The 17,045-nt window shown below is 39.6% G+C and overlaps 1 protein-coding gene across 1 annotated transcript in view; it reads left to right on the top strand.

The window, feature by feature from the left end:
* The window catches only part of LOC124643616, a 190,226-nt gene that overhangs the window by 165,000 nt on the left and 8,181 nt on the right, over nt 1-17,045 (top strand). The window contains exons 3-12 of the mRNA XM_047182630.1: nt 7,393-7,540; nt 8,152-8,219; nt 8,574-8,721; nt 9,399-9,511; nt 9,698-9,812; nt 11,348-11,475; nt 12,282-12,397; nt 12,892-13,001; nt 15,422-15,558; nt 16,193-16,291. Of these exons, the coding sequence (XP_047038586.1) occupies nt 7,393-7,540; nt 8,152-8,219; nt 8,574-8,721; nt 9,399-9,511; nt 9,698-9,812; nt 11,348-11,475; nt 12,282-12,397; nt 12,892-13,001; nt 15,422-15,558; nt 16,193-16,291 (1,182 nt within the window). The remainder of the gene's footprint in view (nt 1-7,392; nt 7,541-8,151; nt 8,220-8,573; nt 8,722-9,398; nt 9,512-9,697; nt 9,813-11,347; nt 11,476-12,281; nt 12,398-12,891; nt 13,002-15,421; nt 15,559-16,192; nt 16,292-17,045) is intronic.

Raw genomic sequence — 17,045 nt, 5'->3', positions numbered from 1 at the left:
ACATAAAAAATACTAAAACAACTACAAAATTATTACTTTCTTTTCAAAACTCCAATTCATGGAACTCCAGGTCCCGTTCAAAATTAATTTAATTCTAAAAGAGAATCCTACGTGTGAACTGAAATCACTCAATCGTGAACTCTATGCAAACTTATATCTATCTCTTTTTATCGTACGGGTTTTTTCTATGCACGAGAGAGATAGAAAATGCCGGTTCACGGAGGAACGAAATATAGCGGAGATGCCATAAGGAGTAGGTCAGGCGCCTTCTTGTTGGTCAAGTAACATACGGTAGGCGTGATCAGTTACTAGAACTAACGAGGCGTTTGCGTTCCTTGTGAAATGGAAACAAATCTGTCAAAGATTGGTTGATGATTTTATTATGAAAATAATGGGCGGGTTCCAAAAAAGCGTGTAAAGGCGGAGCTAGTAACGTTCCCCGTCCCCCGAACACCCGCATGTTGTCGCGCTACTTTCTTAGGAGATTTTGCGTTATGACATCTCCACTAGTGATTTTATTCTCCATGGGCTGGTTAATGAGCGCAGTTCATTAGATATTCAGAAAATGAAACTCAATAATATTTCCGACGCGTTTAGTTGAAGTCGGTGTTATGCAAGAGTTGTTAATGCACTTTGAGTGAATTTTCTTTAGAGTTTCATGATTGACGGAAACCAGTTTTGAATTAGAGTTCAGCTTGAATAGAAATTTTATTTTTGTGCTCATCGTCAGCCTAGCCTTTTCCCAGCTATGATGTGGTAGGCTTCAGGTCTAACCAGATGCGGCTGAATACCAGTGTTTTACATGCAGCGACAGCCTATCTGACCTTCTCAACGCAGCCAATCCGACACTTCTTGATAAGACTGGTTGTTAGAATTTCTGGCTACCGGTAACGATTGCCAAAGATGTTCAATTACCTACTTATTTTAATAAGATTATATAAAAAAAAACTTTACTTAATAACACATAATTAAATGAACGATTCTTGAATATAGAAATTGTACAATACAGTTATGACATAGACATTAAAATTTCCTATTGACCTACAAAAGGCATCCCTTCCCCTATCCATCGACATTAATGTGACTGATTGCAATAACGTATCCACTGCAGTGTGACATAAAGTCATCCGCTCCATTTACAACTGAAATGCGATTAAGAAACCTTTGATAGATCGTGCATACTCCATTAAGAGTGGATGTAATTAAATCGGGAAATATGTACGTTTTATTAGTTAGTTAATTAATTAAAATTGTATAACCTATACTTCATTTGACTAGGCATTTAGTTGAAGATAAAAATCTTTACGCTGTGGCTTTTTATTTTAAAACTCAGTTGAATTTAAAAAATTCTCATCTCATTAGATGAGTCTAAAAATCAATCATCTGACTAGCCGTTTCCCAACTATGTTGTAGCGGCTAAAATTCAATGTAAATATAATAATAACAAAGTCATATTTGATTGAATCATTAGTAACCTTTAGTTAAGTGTCAAATGGATTATGTCTAAGATAAAATGGCTGTCTGTCTTGTGGTAAACTCGGATAAACTTGTGGTAAAATCGATTTTCACTAATACTGACTAAAAATGTATTGGTAGAATTATTTAATCGGAATGTTTACATACCTATTTTTACACAGTCCGTGCGCACCTAGGTGGAACGCTACTAAAATTACAAACCACAGCAAAAATAAAACATTTATGTCTATTTCTACCCTCAAAAACTGTCAAAACCTCAAACCTAATTCACAATTAAACGGCTGACAAAAGATAAAAGATAGCTCGCAGCATTCATAACTCAATTGTCTGTCTGTCTGTCATCGAAATTGTTTTTGGCGGGTGCAATCTCGAAAACTAATTGTCGCCCATTTTATAATTGAATATATTTTGTTTACCTGCCTAGTGGCCATCAACGCCATCTTGTGGGGGGAAAGTAATTAATTTGATAATAAATTACGAATACCGGAGATAAATTAAAATATTTTTGTTGGTGAAGGCTACGGAGGAAGGAAAGATAGCGGAGATGCCATAAGGAAGGTACGTCAGGCACCTTCTTGTAGGTCAAGCAACGTACGATAGATGTGACCAGTTACTAGTCAAATCAAAACAAATCTGTCAAAGATTGGTCTTGATTGATTGGTGATTTCATTTTGAAAATAATGGACGGGTTCCATAGAAGGCGTATAAGGGTGGAGCTAGTAACGTTCCTCGTCCCCCTCGCCCCGCATGTTGTCGCGCTACTTTCTTAGGAGATTTTCCGTTATGACATCTCCGCTAGTCATTTCGTTCTCCATGGTGAGAGCACAGATTCAACAGCTTTGTAAATTGTTTTGGTATTTTCCATAGTGATTGAAGAGGAATTTTGATTTTTGGGCTTTAATTTGGTCGGTTTTTGAAAGATGGGTTTTAATTAGTGAAAACGTGTTTTAATCGATGATTTATTTATTATTGTTTACCCAACTATGTTGGGATCAGCTTCCAGTCAGTTCCAGTCTCAGATACCCCTTCTTAAGACTGGTTGTCAGTCTTTCTAGCTTCTGACTACCCGTAATGACTGCCAAAGATATTCAAATGACAGTCGGGACAGCCTACAGTTTTGTATGTAATTAAAGACACCCAATAACATTTATTAAATATTCTGGAATAAGAACACCTCGTTAACGTCCAATAGAATTGATTACACATTAAACCAATAAAGACATATTAATAATATTCTGTTTTCACATACTTAAATTGTCGACATTTACGAATTAATCCTTCGCTAGGATTGCATTGCCTGAGGGGCATATATGGTCGTTTATATTTATATTGTAGACCACAATGGCAGGATGGCTGAAAAATTAATACGTTTCGTAAATAAGTGAACGAGTTCTGTTTTACAATTATGTTATTGTCTTTTTGAGGGGTCCGTATTGGTATTTTGTTCAGAATAGTCTATCATTATCTACTGTAGAAATCAATCATGGTCAGATAACTGGAAGCTCAATATATTTCGGAAAAGGCTAGGCAGATGATGACAATGTCAGTATGGTATACTTATAACTTCTGAACTTCTACAATAATTTGGATAATTATTTTATTTCACTAGTTTCGTCATCAGTGTCACCCGCATCTCGTAAGTACTACTCAGCATTCCCGGATAAAAAGTACCTTACATCCATCCTCGGTACATGGGCAATATAACTCTGATATGAATTTACAAATTGATGCAGTGGTTAGCACATGCCAATAAACCGATCAGCTTCATTTATGCCCGTTTTGCACCAACTATCTCTTAACGTTTCTCCAATTGTCACTTAGAATAAGGGCTCCCCCAATACTTAAAGGTTATAAGGGACACTTAAACTTTGGTGAAAACGTATTTCGTATTAAGTTTTCCCTAAATGCTCTTAGGGGATCCCCAAATTTAGGTATTTGTTGGTGAAAATGGTTTTTAATCTATTTACATACGTAACAAAGGTAGGTTACCTTTACAACCAATACAAAAAAACTCAAACACCAATAACCTCACTAAAACTTACGGAACCCTAATCGTTTGTACCGTGGCATCCGTCAGTAGTGCAGGACGCACGTGGAGTCAAAATGTCGTGAAACAAAGGGCGGGACAATGGTGACGAATGTTTTATATGTGGTTTGAGTGAGGAGCGGATAGCTATACGGAGCAAAATCAAAGTGGAAAAAAAAGTTCTTATGTCAAAGCCTTTGCAGGGTCTTATGAAAAGTTAGATACTGGTTGAACGGTTCCAAAAATTGGATCCTATGGAGAAGAAACGGCTATAAAATCAATGGATAGAGTGATAAGAGTTCACCTGTCACTGTTTCGGGAGGTTCTCCTTTCTGGGTGGTTTAAGGGAACTTCTTCTCGTACCAGGATAAAATATAGGCGGAATAGTATAGCTTAGCAACACTGAAAGAATTTTTCAAACCGGGATGTATTCAAAAATTGTATTCCTGGTTTCATTGCATAGGTAAGTAAGTTTAGAAGTTTTTTAAATAAAGTCTTAAGTCGCGTTTGTCTGTTCGCGATGACTTCAAAATTACTGGATGGATATCCGTGCGATTTTCACCAAAAGATGGAGTGTTTTATGATGAAGATATTGAACATTTCAAAAAAATATTGTGCATTTCATGAACTGAGATAATCTACATTCCACGATATGGCTGTAATATAACTTAATATGAATATTGAAACAATCGCTTGCATCTTTACACTTACTCCAATCAAACTTCCATTGAAAACTTCACAGCTTTAAATTAGGACTAAAAAATATAAAGAACAATGCCTATTCGAACCTAGCCTAGCTGCGAACACTAGACTTAGAACTATTGTGCCTAGGCCCTTTGTTAAACGCCTATTACATTTATAGGGTAGTTTTAATTGCGGTTAGAATACCCGCACACTGGAGACTAAATAGTCGGCCGATTAAAAAAAAAAATCTTGATAATTATCAAAGTCAGATAGGCAGTCGCTCCTTGTAAAGCACTGGTACTCAGCTGAATCCGGCTAGACTGAAAGCCGACCCCAACATAGGTGGGAAAAGGCTCGGAGGATGATGATAATTATATTATCAAAGTTTTCAGTCGGTCTGATACCGGCTAAATACCTGATCTTTGTAATGTGCGTACTAGGGCATGCAATACCGGTTAACCGGTTTCGTTTTTACCGGTAAATCGCCCATTTTTGCGGGTTTTAAATTACCGGTAAAAATAATATGAAACCGGTAATTTACCGGTTTTTACGTTTTTCTGATAAAATATAGCAATTGTTCATTTAACGTCAAATCTTTGTTATGTAGCCTGAATATAATGTAATGTTGCATACATTACGTATTGTAAGAGTGTTATAGTTGCTGTTTTTTAGAAAAGTAAACTTGTGTGTCCTTAACTATCTCTAGGTTAGATACAAATCTTCTTTCTCATCTTAATTTATAAAATCTAAACAAATTGTATTCATTCAGTTATTCTGTTTTTCCTCATAGCTGTCAGCTCATACTAGGTACAAATGTAGCTAATGCTTATTTTACCTACTCTATGACCTTACTGAGCAAGGGCTTTTACTTCACCACCATGCGGACTGCTCTGAGGACACGGTGGAGCACACAGTCCAGGTGTGCACTGCCTGGGAAGGGTACCGCCGTGTTGTCGTCGAGGCAATAGGCAGCGGCGACCTTTCGCGTCCTTCCCTGGTTCAAGCCATGGTCCGGAGCTATACGGAATGGGAAGCCGTCGCCCCTTCTGCGAAGCAGTCATGCTCGAGAAGGAGACGGCGGAGCGACTGCGAGTAGCACCTCTCATCCCAGCCGCTGTAGTGGACCAGGAAGACACCACGGGCGCCAAGGGTCGAGAGACGACTCCCGGCCACCGTAGGCGTCGGTCTGTGGGCGGTGAGTTCGAGTGGCTCATCGTTCCACCGTCTGCATAGACAACAGACCCGTGTCAGCGGCGCGCGTTGTTCCACGGGCTCCTCAGGGAGATGTCAGCAAACCCAGTGGGGCCCAGCAGGGCCAAGGCCTGCCGGGGCCGCGGGATTGTTCGAAAGAGTTACCGCTACCCTGGTCCATAAAACGCCTACTAAAAAACATGGGTTTTAGACAGAAAGAGTCTGTCATTTGATGATTTACCATAAAAAAGGGCTTTCCCTTCAGTGAAAAATATATTTTTTACGGTAATTCTTAGCGTTTATCCCGTCTTGTGACGGGGTCGGCTTTCCGTATCTTCCTTCTTCCACTTCGCTCTATCCTCCTGAATAGACATCTTCCTCTTCGAGTTCGCAGATTTTCATGTCATTCATTACGACACTCAACCACCACGGTTTCGGCCTGCCTTTGCGCCTTTGACCGGGTATATTGAGATTGAGTATCACATTCACACCGCCGGTGTCCTCAGGTGTCACTCCTTTTTAATGTCCGTACCATCGCAGTCGTTTCTCTTGCATTTTGTCGGCGACATCGCGTACGGATGGTACTGACATGTTTTTTGTTACGGCCCACGACACAAAAAAACGTTTACCACCTTATACTTTGCATATTTATTTAGTTTTTGCTTTAAGACTACCCAATCTTATTGTTATAATATCACATTTTAAAAAAAATACAAAAATTACCGTTTTACCGGTTTACCGGTAAAAATATTTTTATTACCGAATTTTTACCGGTAATTTTTGTTTTACCGAAATTGCATGCCCTAGTGCGTACTACCATTCATCTTCATACTGACTAGACGTTTCCCTGCGGTTTCACCCGCCTCCCGTGGAAACTACTGTCCGTATCGGGATAAAATATAGCCTATGTTACTCGGGAAGAGTGTAGCTTTCCAACTGAGAAAGATTTTTTTAAATCGGTCCAGTAGTTTTTGAATTTATAGACTACAAACAAATATATGTATATTTTTTTCCTCTTTATAATATTATAATAGTGTAGATTTATAAGCCCATACAAACTATCGGCCGACTAAAAGTTTGCAGTGTGAGTACTCTTAGGGTCATAATAATAATAATAAAAGGGGGTAGTTATTACCTATTAGGCATTAATTGTGGCTCGTTGGTTTGAAAAGGTCCGGGTTTGTCCCCCTCGTAATTTTAGGGTCGATTTGAAAACGATTACGGATTCTATTGTATTGTATGATCGGAAAGCATTTAGTTTATTACGTTTTGTAGTGATAGAAAGTTTAGTGGTTTTCATATTATTGTGGTTATGGTTAAAGTTAAAACTTGTATTTTTACTGTAAGACTAGTTTTTGCTCGCGGTATCAGCCGCCCATATAAGAAGCAAGCTTTATAGCTATCTTCGATGAATGGGCTATCTAGCTTCCAATAGTCCAATTACCTAAACGACTATCGGTATATACAAGGTGTTGATTTGCATTTGTGCCATACTTCAGGAGGAGGACATAACATACGTAAATAATCGATTGGAATTACAGTAGACGGGAAATAGCTAATATGCACTGCTTTTTTTGTCATTGTAATGTAGTATTTCAGAAGTAATCCAATTTTATGAATGAAATTTATGAATAATCGTTGCGTATGCTTTCTGTTTGCGTTTGTGTGAGGGCGCAACACGGTTTTAAGGCCAGTAACACACGCGCCAAGTTTAAATACGGCTAGATGACAGTGGAGGAATTCCGAAAAAAAAAAATGAAAAAAAAAATACATACCAATTTTTTTGTTGATTTGGGTCGAGAATCATTAGCATGATTACGTCCTTGAATATGGCACGGATGCAAATCAACAGCTTGTATAAGTACTTAATTTTAAAATAAAAAGAAAGCCATGTTATGAGTGTCATCATTTTATCCTGATTCGCTCCCAATTCCCTCTTATACAGAAAGCTTGCTTAACTGCATACAAACAATTCTGCAACCACATTCTAAAGTTCCCCTTTTCTTTGCTCCCAGGCGGCGGCTGCAACTTCCCGGAAGGCTGGACGGGCGGCTGGTTCCAGTCCGGGATCCCGGGACTGATCTACATCAACTCCACCACCATGCAGGGCAAGGGGGAGTGCGCAGAGACTGATGCTAATGACAAGTTCCTCGTTTATGATAGGTGGGTTACCGTGTCTATTATTTCCTTTTCTGTTTTGTCTTTCTGTGAAGATTATGACGTATAAGGAAGTTCAGGAGTTGGCGCTAGATAGGTGTAAATGGAAGGAGCTGCACCGACAAGAGCTGGGCTCTTAAATTAAAGGAAGTTTTCTTTGCTGTTTCTTTGCTCTTTCCTTATTCCTCTGTTCTCTCTTCTCCCTTTTCAGGACTCCGTATCCGAAAGGTTAAAACGGGACTCTATTACTAAGACCTCGCTGTCCGTTTGTCACCAGGCTGTATCTTATACTTAGACAATTGAAATTTTCACAGATGGCGTATTACTGTTGCCGCTATAACAAAAAATTGTAAAAACTATAACAAAATTTTAAGAGACGGCCCCCGTACAACAAACTTGATTTTTTTTACCGTTCCTTAGAAAATGATACGGGACCCTTCGTCCGCGAGTCCAACTTGCAATTGGCCTTTTTTTCATTATTTTATTTTTCCTCAAGGGTATACAGTTTTAAAATACTATAATTGTTAAATAATAACCAAGGAAATAAATATCTACTACCAAAAAAAAAAAGTTTTAAAATATCAGCTTCATTAAACTCTTTAATTGTAATGTTTCAGAAACGAGGACTGCTACAGATGCCTGGTCATACATGAAAAGCACAAATATGTGTTACAATATAAAGAAAGTGAGTATCTCAAGTTTGCTCATTTAATATCTTACTACTACTTACAACTTTTACTATTACTTACTAAACAGAAGTAAAAAAAAAATGTATCCTTCTTAGAAGTTCCGATTGTCGGTATTATTACGGTATTATACCTTCTTCTATTGAATTCCAATGAACAAGAAACCATCATTTCTTATACCTAACCTGCTGAATCGATACTAATTCGACTAAGCTGAATCACTTCATGGTAGTTAGCAGTGGAAGTAGCCTTGAGTCGGACTTATTCTGATGTCCAAGCATCACTGTAAAGTTTCATCAAAATTCTTTCAGTAGTTTTTCCATTTCTAATATTATTGTAATGTGGTATTCCAGCATACTGCGGGCAGAGAGACTCGTTGTCCACAATGTGCGAGTCGATCACGGGCGACGCAGCGCTATACTCCATGTTCAGGAAGGAGCCCCGGCCTCTGCCGGAGCCCTGCCCCTTCCACCCGGCGCCTTTCACCTTTACATACAGTCGGTAAGTTAAATTAGCAGTTTATGGGACTAGTCTGGAAAAGAAAGGTGGATCTCTTTTAAGAAGTTTAAAAATCACACCATTTCTTCAGCTTAAAGAAAAAACTATTCAGATTTGTATGTACCAGTTTGACCTACTAAACCCAGTTACTCGGGCAAACCCCCTTGGTATAAGACTGGTTGACAGACTTTCTGGCTTCTGACTACCCGTAACGACTGCCAACTGTGTTAAAAAGAGAGCCGGGGATTGGTGGGTACCAATCTATAGTGCCTAACGAAACATGGAGAAACTCGCCGTAAAAAAGATGGTCACCTATCCATGAGCAATGGATAATTACGCTAAGCGCCTGTAACCCTATGATCGATGACCTGTGCGGTTGTTACATACCCACGAGGTCATGGTAGCTTAGTGCTTTAAAAATAAAGAAATATGGGGTACTGATCTTTTGAGCAGTTGACAGCTTTTAGTTTTCAATGGAAGTACCGTTTATACTTACTATCAGCATGCAGAAAACGGACGAACCATAAATATTTGAGAAATTGTCGATTTACCCACTAAGCCATCACGACTTTTTAATTGCCACACGGTGCACATGTTTACACGTATTATATATGTATGTTTACGCATAATATGTGGATGTGAAAAAAACCTTATCTAAAGCCTATTTCATAATATTCCAGTGGTTCAGGCGACTGCGCGAACCCGCCGTCTCGCGCGGAGTCGTGCACGGACGACTCGCGACTGCTGCTGCGATACATGGCCTGTCCCGACGTGCCCGGCACTGAGAGCAATGGTAAACTTAGGAACTTGTCATATTATGTAAATAAACATCTGTATGATGTCTTTCTAGCCGATTATCGGCTACGGCGGCTTTTCTCATTTACGTGCTCTCCGATGCACGGGGACATCTGTATAGCTGTTAATATTTAAGATCATTAGTATTAATATAATCTAATATTGAAACCTCATCACCTTCCAGTCGAGGAGCTGATCTGCCTAGCCACGTGGAAAGAGGGCTCGACCAGATACCTCGTGGGACTCATCTCGCAGGTCCAGAGACGGAACTCCATCTCCACTGACGAAGATATGTACAGGTACAGCAAATTGCACATTAGTGGTACCTGTCACGCACCTTAACTCAATAGTAATACGAAGTACGAGTTTCCTATAAAACTATTACCACTGACCTGAAGTTGACTGTACAAAATTATACCTTTGTTATCATCGGCCTAGCCTTTTTCTTATTTATGTTTGGGTCAGTGTGCCACATGAAGTGACCGCCTGTCTGTCCTCTTCAACCCAGTTACCTGGGCAATCAATAGTCCTTAGTGATACCTATAAGAGTTAGAAAAAAACTAGCAGAAAGACCCCATTGGCGCAATGGTCTCCATGCCGGACTGATGGATGATCCCGGGTACGATTCTCGATACGGTTAACTATGCGATGATCATTTTGGATGTGGGGTATTATTATTTGGGCAGTGAACAGTTAAAACGGACGCTTATGTTGTTGGATGAAAATTTAAGTAGGTATATAGGAACTTAGGCCCATTTTCAACACATACAAAGTTGCTATAATAGGGGAGACCGGGGCAAAGCCGTATAGCTAAGGGTTTGTGGATGCTGATCAATAATTTTAAAACACAGATGTACTAAATCAACATGTATATAATAATTCTTCTACGTTTTACGGTTTTGCCCCAGGGCATGGACAAAACCGTATACCGTATGGATTTCGGCACCTGATATATTTGAGCAGCTTTGAAGTACCCCATAGTCCCATCAAACGGCTTGAACAGCTTTTTTCATGTTTTCCGTGTCCCACGATTGTCTATTAGTCGTCCTTTTATAATCACGAGGCATCGTGGCATCTGTGTTGAAAAATAAAAGGTTAATACACTTAAGTACAACCGGGTCAAAATCGTACATGTACGATTTTACCCCATACGATTTTGACCCATACAATATGTATGTATAAATACGTTACTCACTACTACATTCGTAATTGATTTCACCGGTACAAATGTACTGAATTACATAAAAATATACACACTTATAACATGACTATTAGTTACTTACCTATTGTACACGTAAATTTGACGATTGGCACTTCTTATTGCACATAAATTACATAAAAACCACTAAAAAACAATAAAATAAAATATTTAAAAAACGCGCGTGCCGGTCGCGACAAGTGTTTGTTGACAAATAGCTGTGATTGGTTGATACCGCTGAGCTGCAGTGGCGCGGGAAATTTGAATTATTAACAGAAATACATACGCTATACGGTTTTGCCCGGATATACGGTTTTGGACAGGTCTCCCCTACTGCCCATTATGACACTAATCAATAGCCTAACTGCACTTTGATCAACAATGTGATATAAAATAAATATATAAATAAAGAGGAAAACTGTTTGGTTGTAATGGATAAACTCAAAAACTACTGGACCGATTTTCAATATTCTTTCACCATTAGGAAGCTATATTATCTGCGACTAACATTGGCTATATTTTATCCCGGTGTGAGCAGTAGTTTCCACGGGACGCGGGTGAAACCGCGGGAAAACGGCTGGTCTTAGATATAATTGAACTACACCATATAAACACTGTTTTCCCTACTTTTCCCAGATGTTTCGTGTACAAGGGCACGCACGCGGACAAGAGCGTGTCGTACAGCATCGCGCAGTCGGGCGACGCTACCTGCAACGGGTTGACGTCGCCTACCGAGGGGTCTCGCACCATGAAGCTTACTAACAGTATGTATACTGTTACTGTTACTGTTACAGCCTTTTTATCGTCCCACTGCTGGGCACAGGCCTCCTCTCACACGGAGAAGGATTGAGCATTAATCACCACGCTTGCTCATTGCGGGTTGGTGATTTCAGACTTAATAGTCCAGGTTTCCTCAAGATGTTTTCCTTCACCTTTATCTCAGCCATTGGTGTCTAAGATATACTTAGAAAGTACATAAAAGTTGCATTGGTACTTGCCTGACCTGGAATCGAACCCACGCCCTCATACTCGGGAGGTTGGTTCTTTTACCCACTAGGCCACCACGACTTTCAGTATGTAGACGCTAGTTAAAATATCATCTTCTTCACCAGCCTTAGGCGGTCACTATGCCAGACTGCCGAATAGTGGGCCCTGGGTTCGATCCCCCGTATGGTTGCTGAGTAATATAATGTGCATCTATAAATATATTTAAAAAAAAAAAACTGTATAATTAGGTATACAGGAAGATCCGAAAGATGACATCATGAAAATGCATAAGTCAGAAGAGGAAAAAAAATTACAAGAAATTGTATTTTGGCTAAAACCACAAATGCATGCTCTATGCATGGGGTATCTATATTTACCCTTAAACGTGGGGAATCAACAAATGAAATCACTTTTTGGACCATCAATAACACACTTTGGGACCAGCCAACCCCGTGTGAAAGGTGTACCAAACCTGGTCATCTTGCTTAACCTTTTCCCAACAAATTGGAACCAATATTTTTTGAAAGTTGTCCCAGTATTGATTTACTCATTTTTAACCACCAACTTAATGTTTCATCTCCAGTCGACGACGAGCACAACCGCTGTCACTTCCCGAGCTGGGTCGTGGAACATCACAAATGGTTCAGCCTGGATCACACGCATCAGTACCATTTTACTACTAAAAACGCCACGCTCAAGGTATGTTCATTTATTCCTTCGATTGACACAGCTTTAAAACCAATTACACAAATTGGAGTACTGAAGTTTAAGAATGAGATAAGTACAAATAAGAACATCCTATTCATGAAAATAGGAACTAATCTATGTTAATATTATAAAGCTGAAGGGTTTGTTTGAACGTATTATTCTCAGGAACTAAGGGGCTAATAAAAAACAATGTTTTATTATTAAGTAGCTTGTTTATAGAGTACTTTCTGCAGCAATATAAATGCGAAAGCATTGTGCAAAGTATCTGTACTTGTCACACCTACACTCTAAAACTACTAAACCAACTCAAATTAAATTAGCTACACATGTAACCCAAAGCATGAGAAAGAAAAAAGTACCCTCAAGACTGACATTATATACTTGTACATGGATAGCCTAGACTCTGAGAGAGTACATGAGCTACTTTTTACCCAACTGCACAAGGTAGTTCCCTCAAAACTGACCCTATAAACTTAATGTTACAGATAATGAACGTGGACGGTTCATTCGAAGAGAAGAGACTGGTCTGCCACTCTATACTAGAACATAAGGATAAGAAACTAGTCAAATTAGTCGCGCATCTCACACGGGGGTGGTAAGTTTTAACCAGTTTTGTTATTTGCCTAGCCTTTTCTATTCTATGTGGAATGTAAAGCTGCGTCGACGCTAGGAGAGCTGAGCACGAGCGGAGCACGAGCCGAACACAATTCGTCTAGTGTGGACCAACCTACAAGCCTCTAACGAGCGCGCTGCGAGCATCGTTCGTGCTCGGCTGCGTTCCATCTGTTGTCGGTTTTTGACGAACACAAAGGGATTTGCTAACAGTGATCGTAGTAGGTTCGTTGCACGTCCACACTTGACGCCGCGAACGACAAGCGAGAACGGCTCCGCTCGTGCTCGGTTCGTCTAGCGTAGACCCGCCTTAAGTAAGGAAAGGCTGGGAAACTAATAGTTAAGGGGTTGTTTGCCAAGACAAATATGTATGTGTCGGCGTCAGGCTCCGACATCGTTAAATAAAACAAAGGGTCACATCACACAATATAGGTCATCCTCCGAGCCTTTTTCCCAAACTATGTTGGAGTCGGCTTCCAGTCTAACCGGATGTAGCTGAGTACTAGTGCTTTACAAGGAGCGACTGCCCTGCCTGACCTCCTCAACCCAGTTACCCGGGCAACCCAATACCCCTTGGTTAGACTGGTGTCAGACTTACTGGCTTCTGACTACCTGTAACGACTGCCAAGGATGTTCTATGACAGCCGGGACCTACAGTTTAACGTGCCATCCGAAACACAGTCATTGGTGTCTAAGATATACTTAGAAAGTACATACAAACTTAGAAAAGTTGCATTGGTACTTGCCTGACCTGGAATCGAACCCGCGCCCTCATACTCGAGAGGTTGGTTCTTTGCCCACTAGGCCACCACGACTTACATCACACAATATAGGTATTAGGTATATTTATGCTTCTACGTTCTTACTAATAAACTCGGAGTAAAGTTATTTTCAGTTTAAACTGATGAAAATGTCTGGTTATTCCTTTCTTATTCTTTGGCGTCAGCTTCTAGTCTAATTAGATGCAGCCATAGACATAATATTAGTAAACAGGACTGCGCACATAAACCCAAAAAACGAGCCGAGTGAAACAGTTAGTACGGAGACTGTCTGTCCCTTTCTAATAGGGTGACTATGAGATTAAGCTATGTGAGACCAATCCGAATTTGCTAAGATTATTAAACGCAGATTGGTATTGAAGTTTTAACTTACGCAGTTTGTGACCTTAAGATACTTATAAAGGCTTTTAATAATTAGCGGGAATTAGCAGTATAAAAGCAGGAAGATTCGAAGTGAAGACTGTTTTTTTTGTATTTCTACTTCATATATAGACTGCTGAGCCATTTATGCCGCCTTTCTTCATTTTTTGGGAAGCTATAACAATAGTACAACAGTTTTAAAATCCATCACCCATATTTTCACTCATTACAAGAATTCATTCATTCAGGGCACAGAATTCAGGGCACCCTAGTTGTTTGGTTTACGAAAATGTTATTATTAGCTAACCTGTGGAACGATATATTGCAACCACCATAGGATTCAATTTTACCAGTATAAACGCAACACTTGTTCACCATTTAAATAGTTTAAATTGATTTAATACAAAATATATTTAATAAACTAAAATTTAAATGCTGATTACGCGCCAAGAATGTTCAGGGTTACCGCTAGAAAAAAAAAAAAAACAAAAAAAATGTATGTTGTTTATGTTTTAAGAATAATAATTTATATAAATAATTTATTCGTATAATAAATTAATGCGATCTTTATTAATTTGTTGACTTACAATTGTTAAAATAAGATAAAAATATATGTGATTCAATTGTTTTTTTGGGAAAACAAAACTGTTGATCACAACATTTTATGCTGGCAAGGTCGCAACAAACGGCCTCCGTTCTAACTATCCCCTCTCGGCTCGGATTTGCCTCTGTGTATTATGCAACAAATTTAGTGCCTTATTGCATTGGAATAGAGTTCATTTTCGTAAATATATATTTTGAGCGTGCGCAATCTTGTTTATTATATTACATCTATGAATGCAGCTGACTAACCATAACTTTACAAGGTAAGGATGTCTATATCTCTATGACCTCTTCTACCCTGTTATCGGGGCTATCTAATTGGTAAACCCTTAATGGCTGCTTAAGATGTTAAAATGTCAGGACCATCAATTAAACGTGCTTTCTGAAATATACATACACGGACTGACCGCATCTAACGTTACGTTCCTTATGACGGTCCGCGCAGCTTTGGCTTACCTGGTATATTAAAACTAAAATGTACTTGAACTGTATAGGCGTTGTGTAACTAGAAACGCGAGCGCGCTTCATATAAATATCTCGGGCTTTGCGCGAGACTCAGTGGAGCGTCCGCCGTCGCAGCCTGCGTATGTTTTGATGTCTTGCAGCTTCGAGAGCATAGCAAAAATTCATCATACTAATGTAATAATGAATGTGTTGACAGCGAGTCCGGCCACGTGTGCGCAGTAGTGTGGCGCCGGGCGGGCGGCGTGCTGGAGCTGCAGCTGGGCGGCGGCCTGCACGACGCGCCGCACCACGCCTGCGCCGACCAGATCTATGCGCCGCATGTTACGCTTATTTGTATGTATATAAACATTTACATTATCCTACATGTCACTTACACTATTATAATTATACTCATATTTACACCCACATTGAGCAAGCGTGGCGACTAACGCTCAATCCTTCTCCGTGTGAGAGGAGGCCTGTGCCCTGCAGTGGGACGATAAAAAGGCTGTAACTGTAACAACATATTTACACTTACATGCCTACACTTACTTACATTTACACTTGTTATAGTTATACTTTATATAAACATATATTTCGTACAATCCAAAATAAGTGTATGTTTTAAAGGGCTTACAGATTACTTCTCTCTAATAAAAATATTGTTAATACATTATATGAAACTCATCAAGAAGCTATATAAAACGATAGAATAGAATATAGTAATAAGTATATTATAAGCCCTAACATAGCCGAAAATAGATCTCAGTGGCGTGCACTTGGAGAAGCCTATGTCCAGCAGTGGACTGCGATAGGCTGATGATGATGATGAAGCCCTAACATTTCCAACGCCTGAAAAAGGCCATTAAACTATACCTTAATACATTACTTACCTGTAAATACTTTAACGAGAAAATAAATCATTTTCGATTTCTTTTTTAAGTCTTGTAGGCATTGAAATGAACACAATACTATATGTGTATTGCAGCGACGTCGCAGTTCCCGTCTCGCTGCCCGATGCCGGGGCGCTACACGGTGGTGGACTCGCTCGCCGACCGGCGCCGGCGCAGGCAGCAGATTACTATCGGTACATGTACTATTAGTTTTATATTGCTACTTAGTTGCAGGTTCACCGACAACATGAACGTTAATTTTCAAACAACAGTTTATTTTGAATTTTCAAGTTCAATTCTTAAAGTAAATAGTTAATAGTTTTGAAGAAAAACAGACGTTTATTTTGTCGGTGAACGAGCCTTAGTATATTCTAAAGCTACTCTTACGCCCGTTTCTTGAGTCAACTAGTTAACGCTGTTAGATAAATACTGTACTGACAAACATCAAAATCCGAATGAAGTTTGGAAATGATGTCCTCCTAGCCGATTATCGGCTACGGCGGCTGTTCTCATGTAAGGAGATTAGCCAACTACGCAGGACATATTATAGTGCACGAGCATTTGCGCAGACACAGGTGCACTCACTGTTCCTTCACTCTCATAGCCCGATGGGACGGCAATCCGACACGACCGGAGAGAGATCAGGCGCAGGACCGACATTTACGTGCTCTCCGATGCACGGGTGTATCAATCACCAGCTTCCAGGCTCCGGGCTACTTTGTGAAAGTCTTCTAAAACCCACAAAGCGATTTCGGCCCGACTCGGGAATCGAACCCGAGACCTCGTGCTCAGCAGCCACACTTGCGACAGCTAGACCAACGAGGCAGTTTGGAAATGAATAAGTAACCAACGTACACACAACGTATTATTAATGTCCTATATAGTAATTTAATATACTTAATACTTTATTTACAAAGATATGTTCTAATAAAAATATTTAATCTAAAT

Source organism: Helicoverpa zea, chromosome 28, assembly GCF_022581195.2.
Source record: "Helicoverpa zea isolate HzStark_Cry1AcR chromosome 28, ilHelZeax1.1, whole genome shotgun sequence".
NCBI lineage: Eukaryota > Metazoa > Arthropoda > Insecta > Lepidoptera > Noctuidae > Helicoverpa > Helicoverpa zea.
This window is presented reverse-complemented; position numbering and strand designations above follow the sequence as displayed.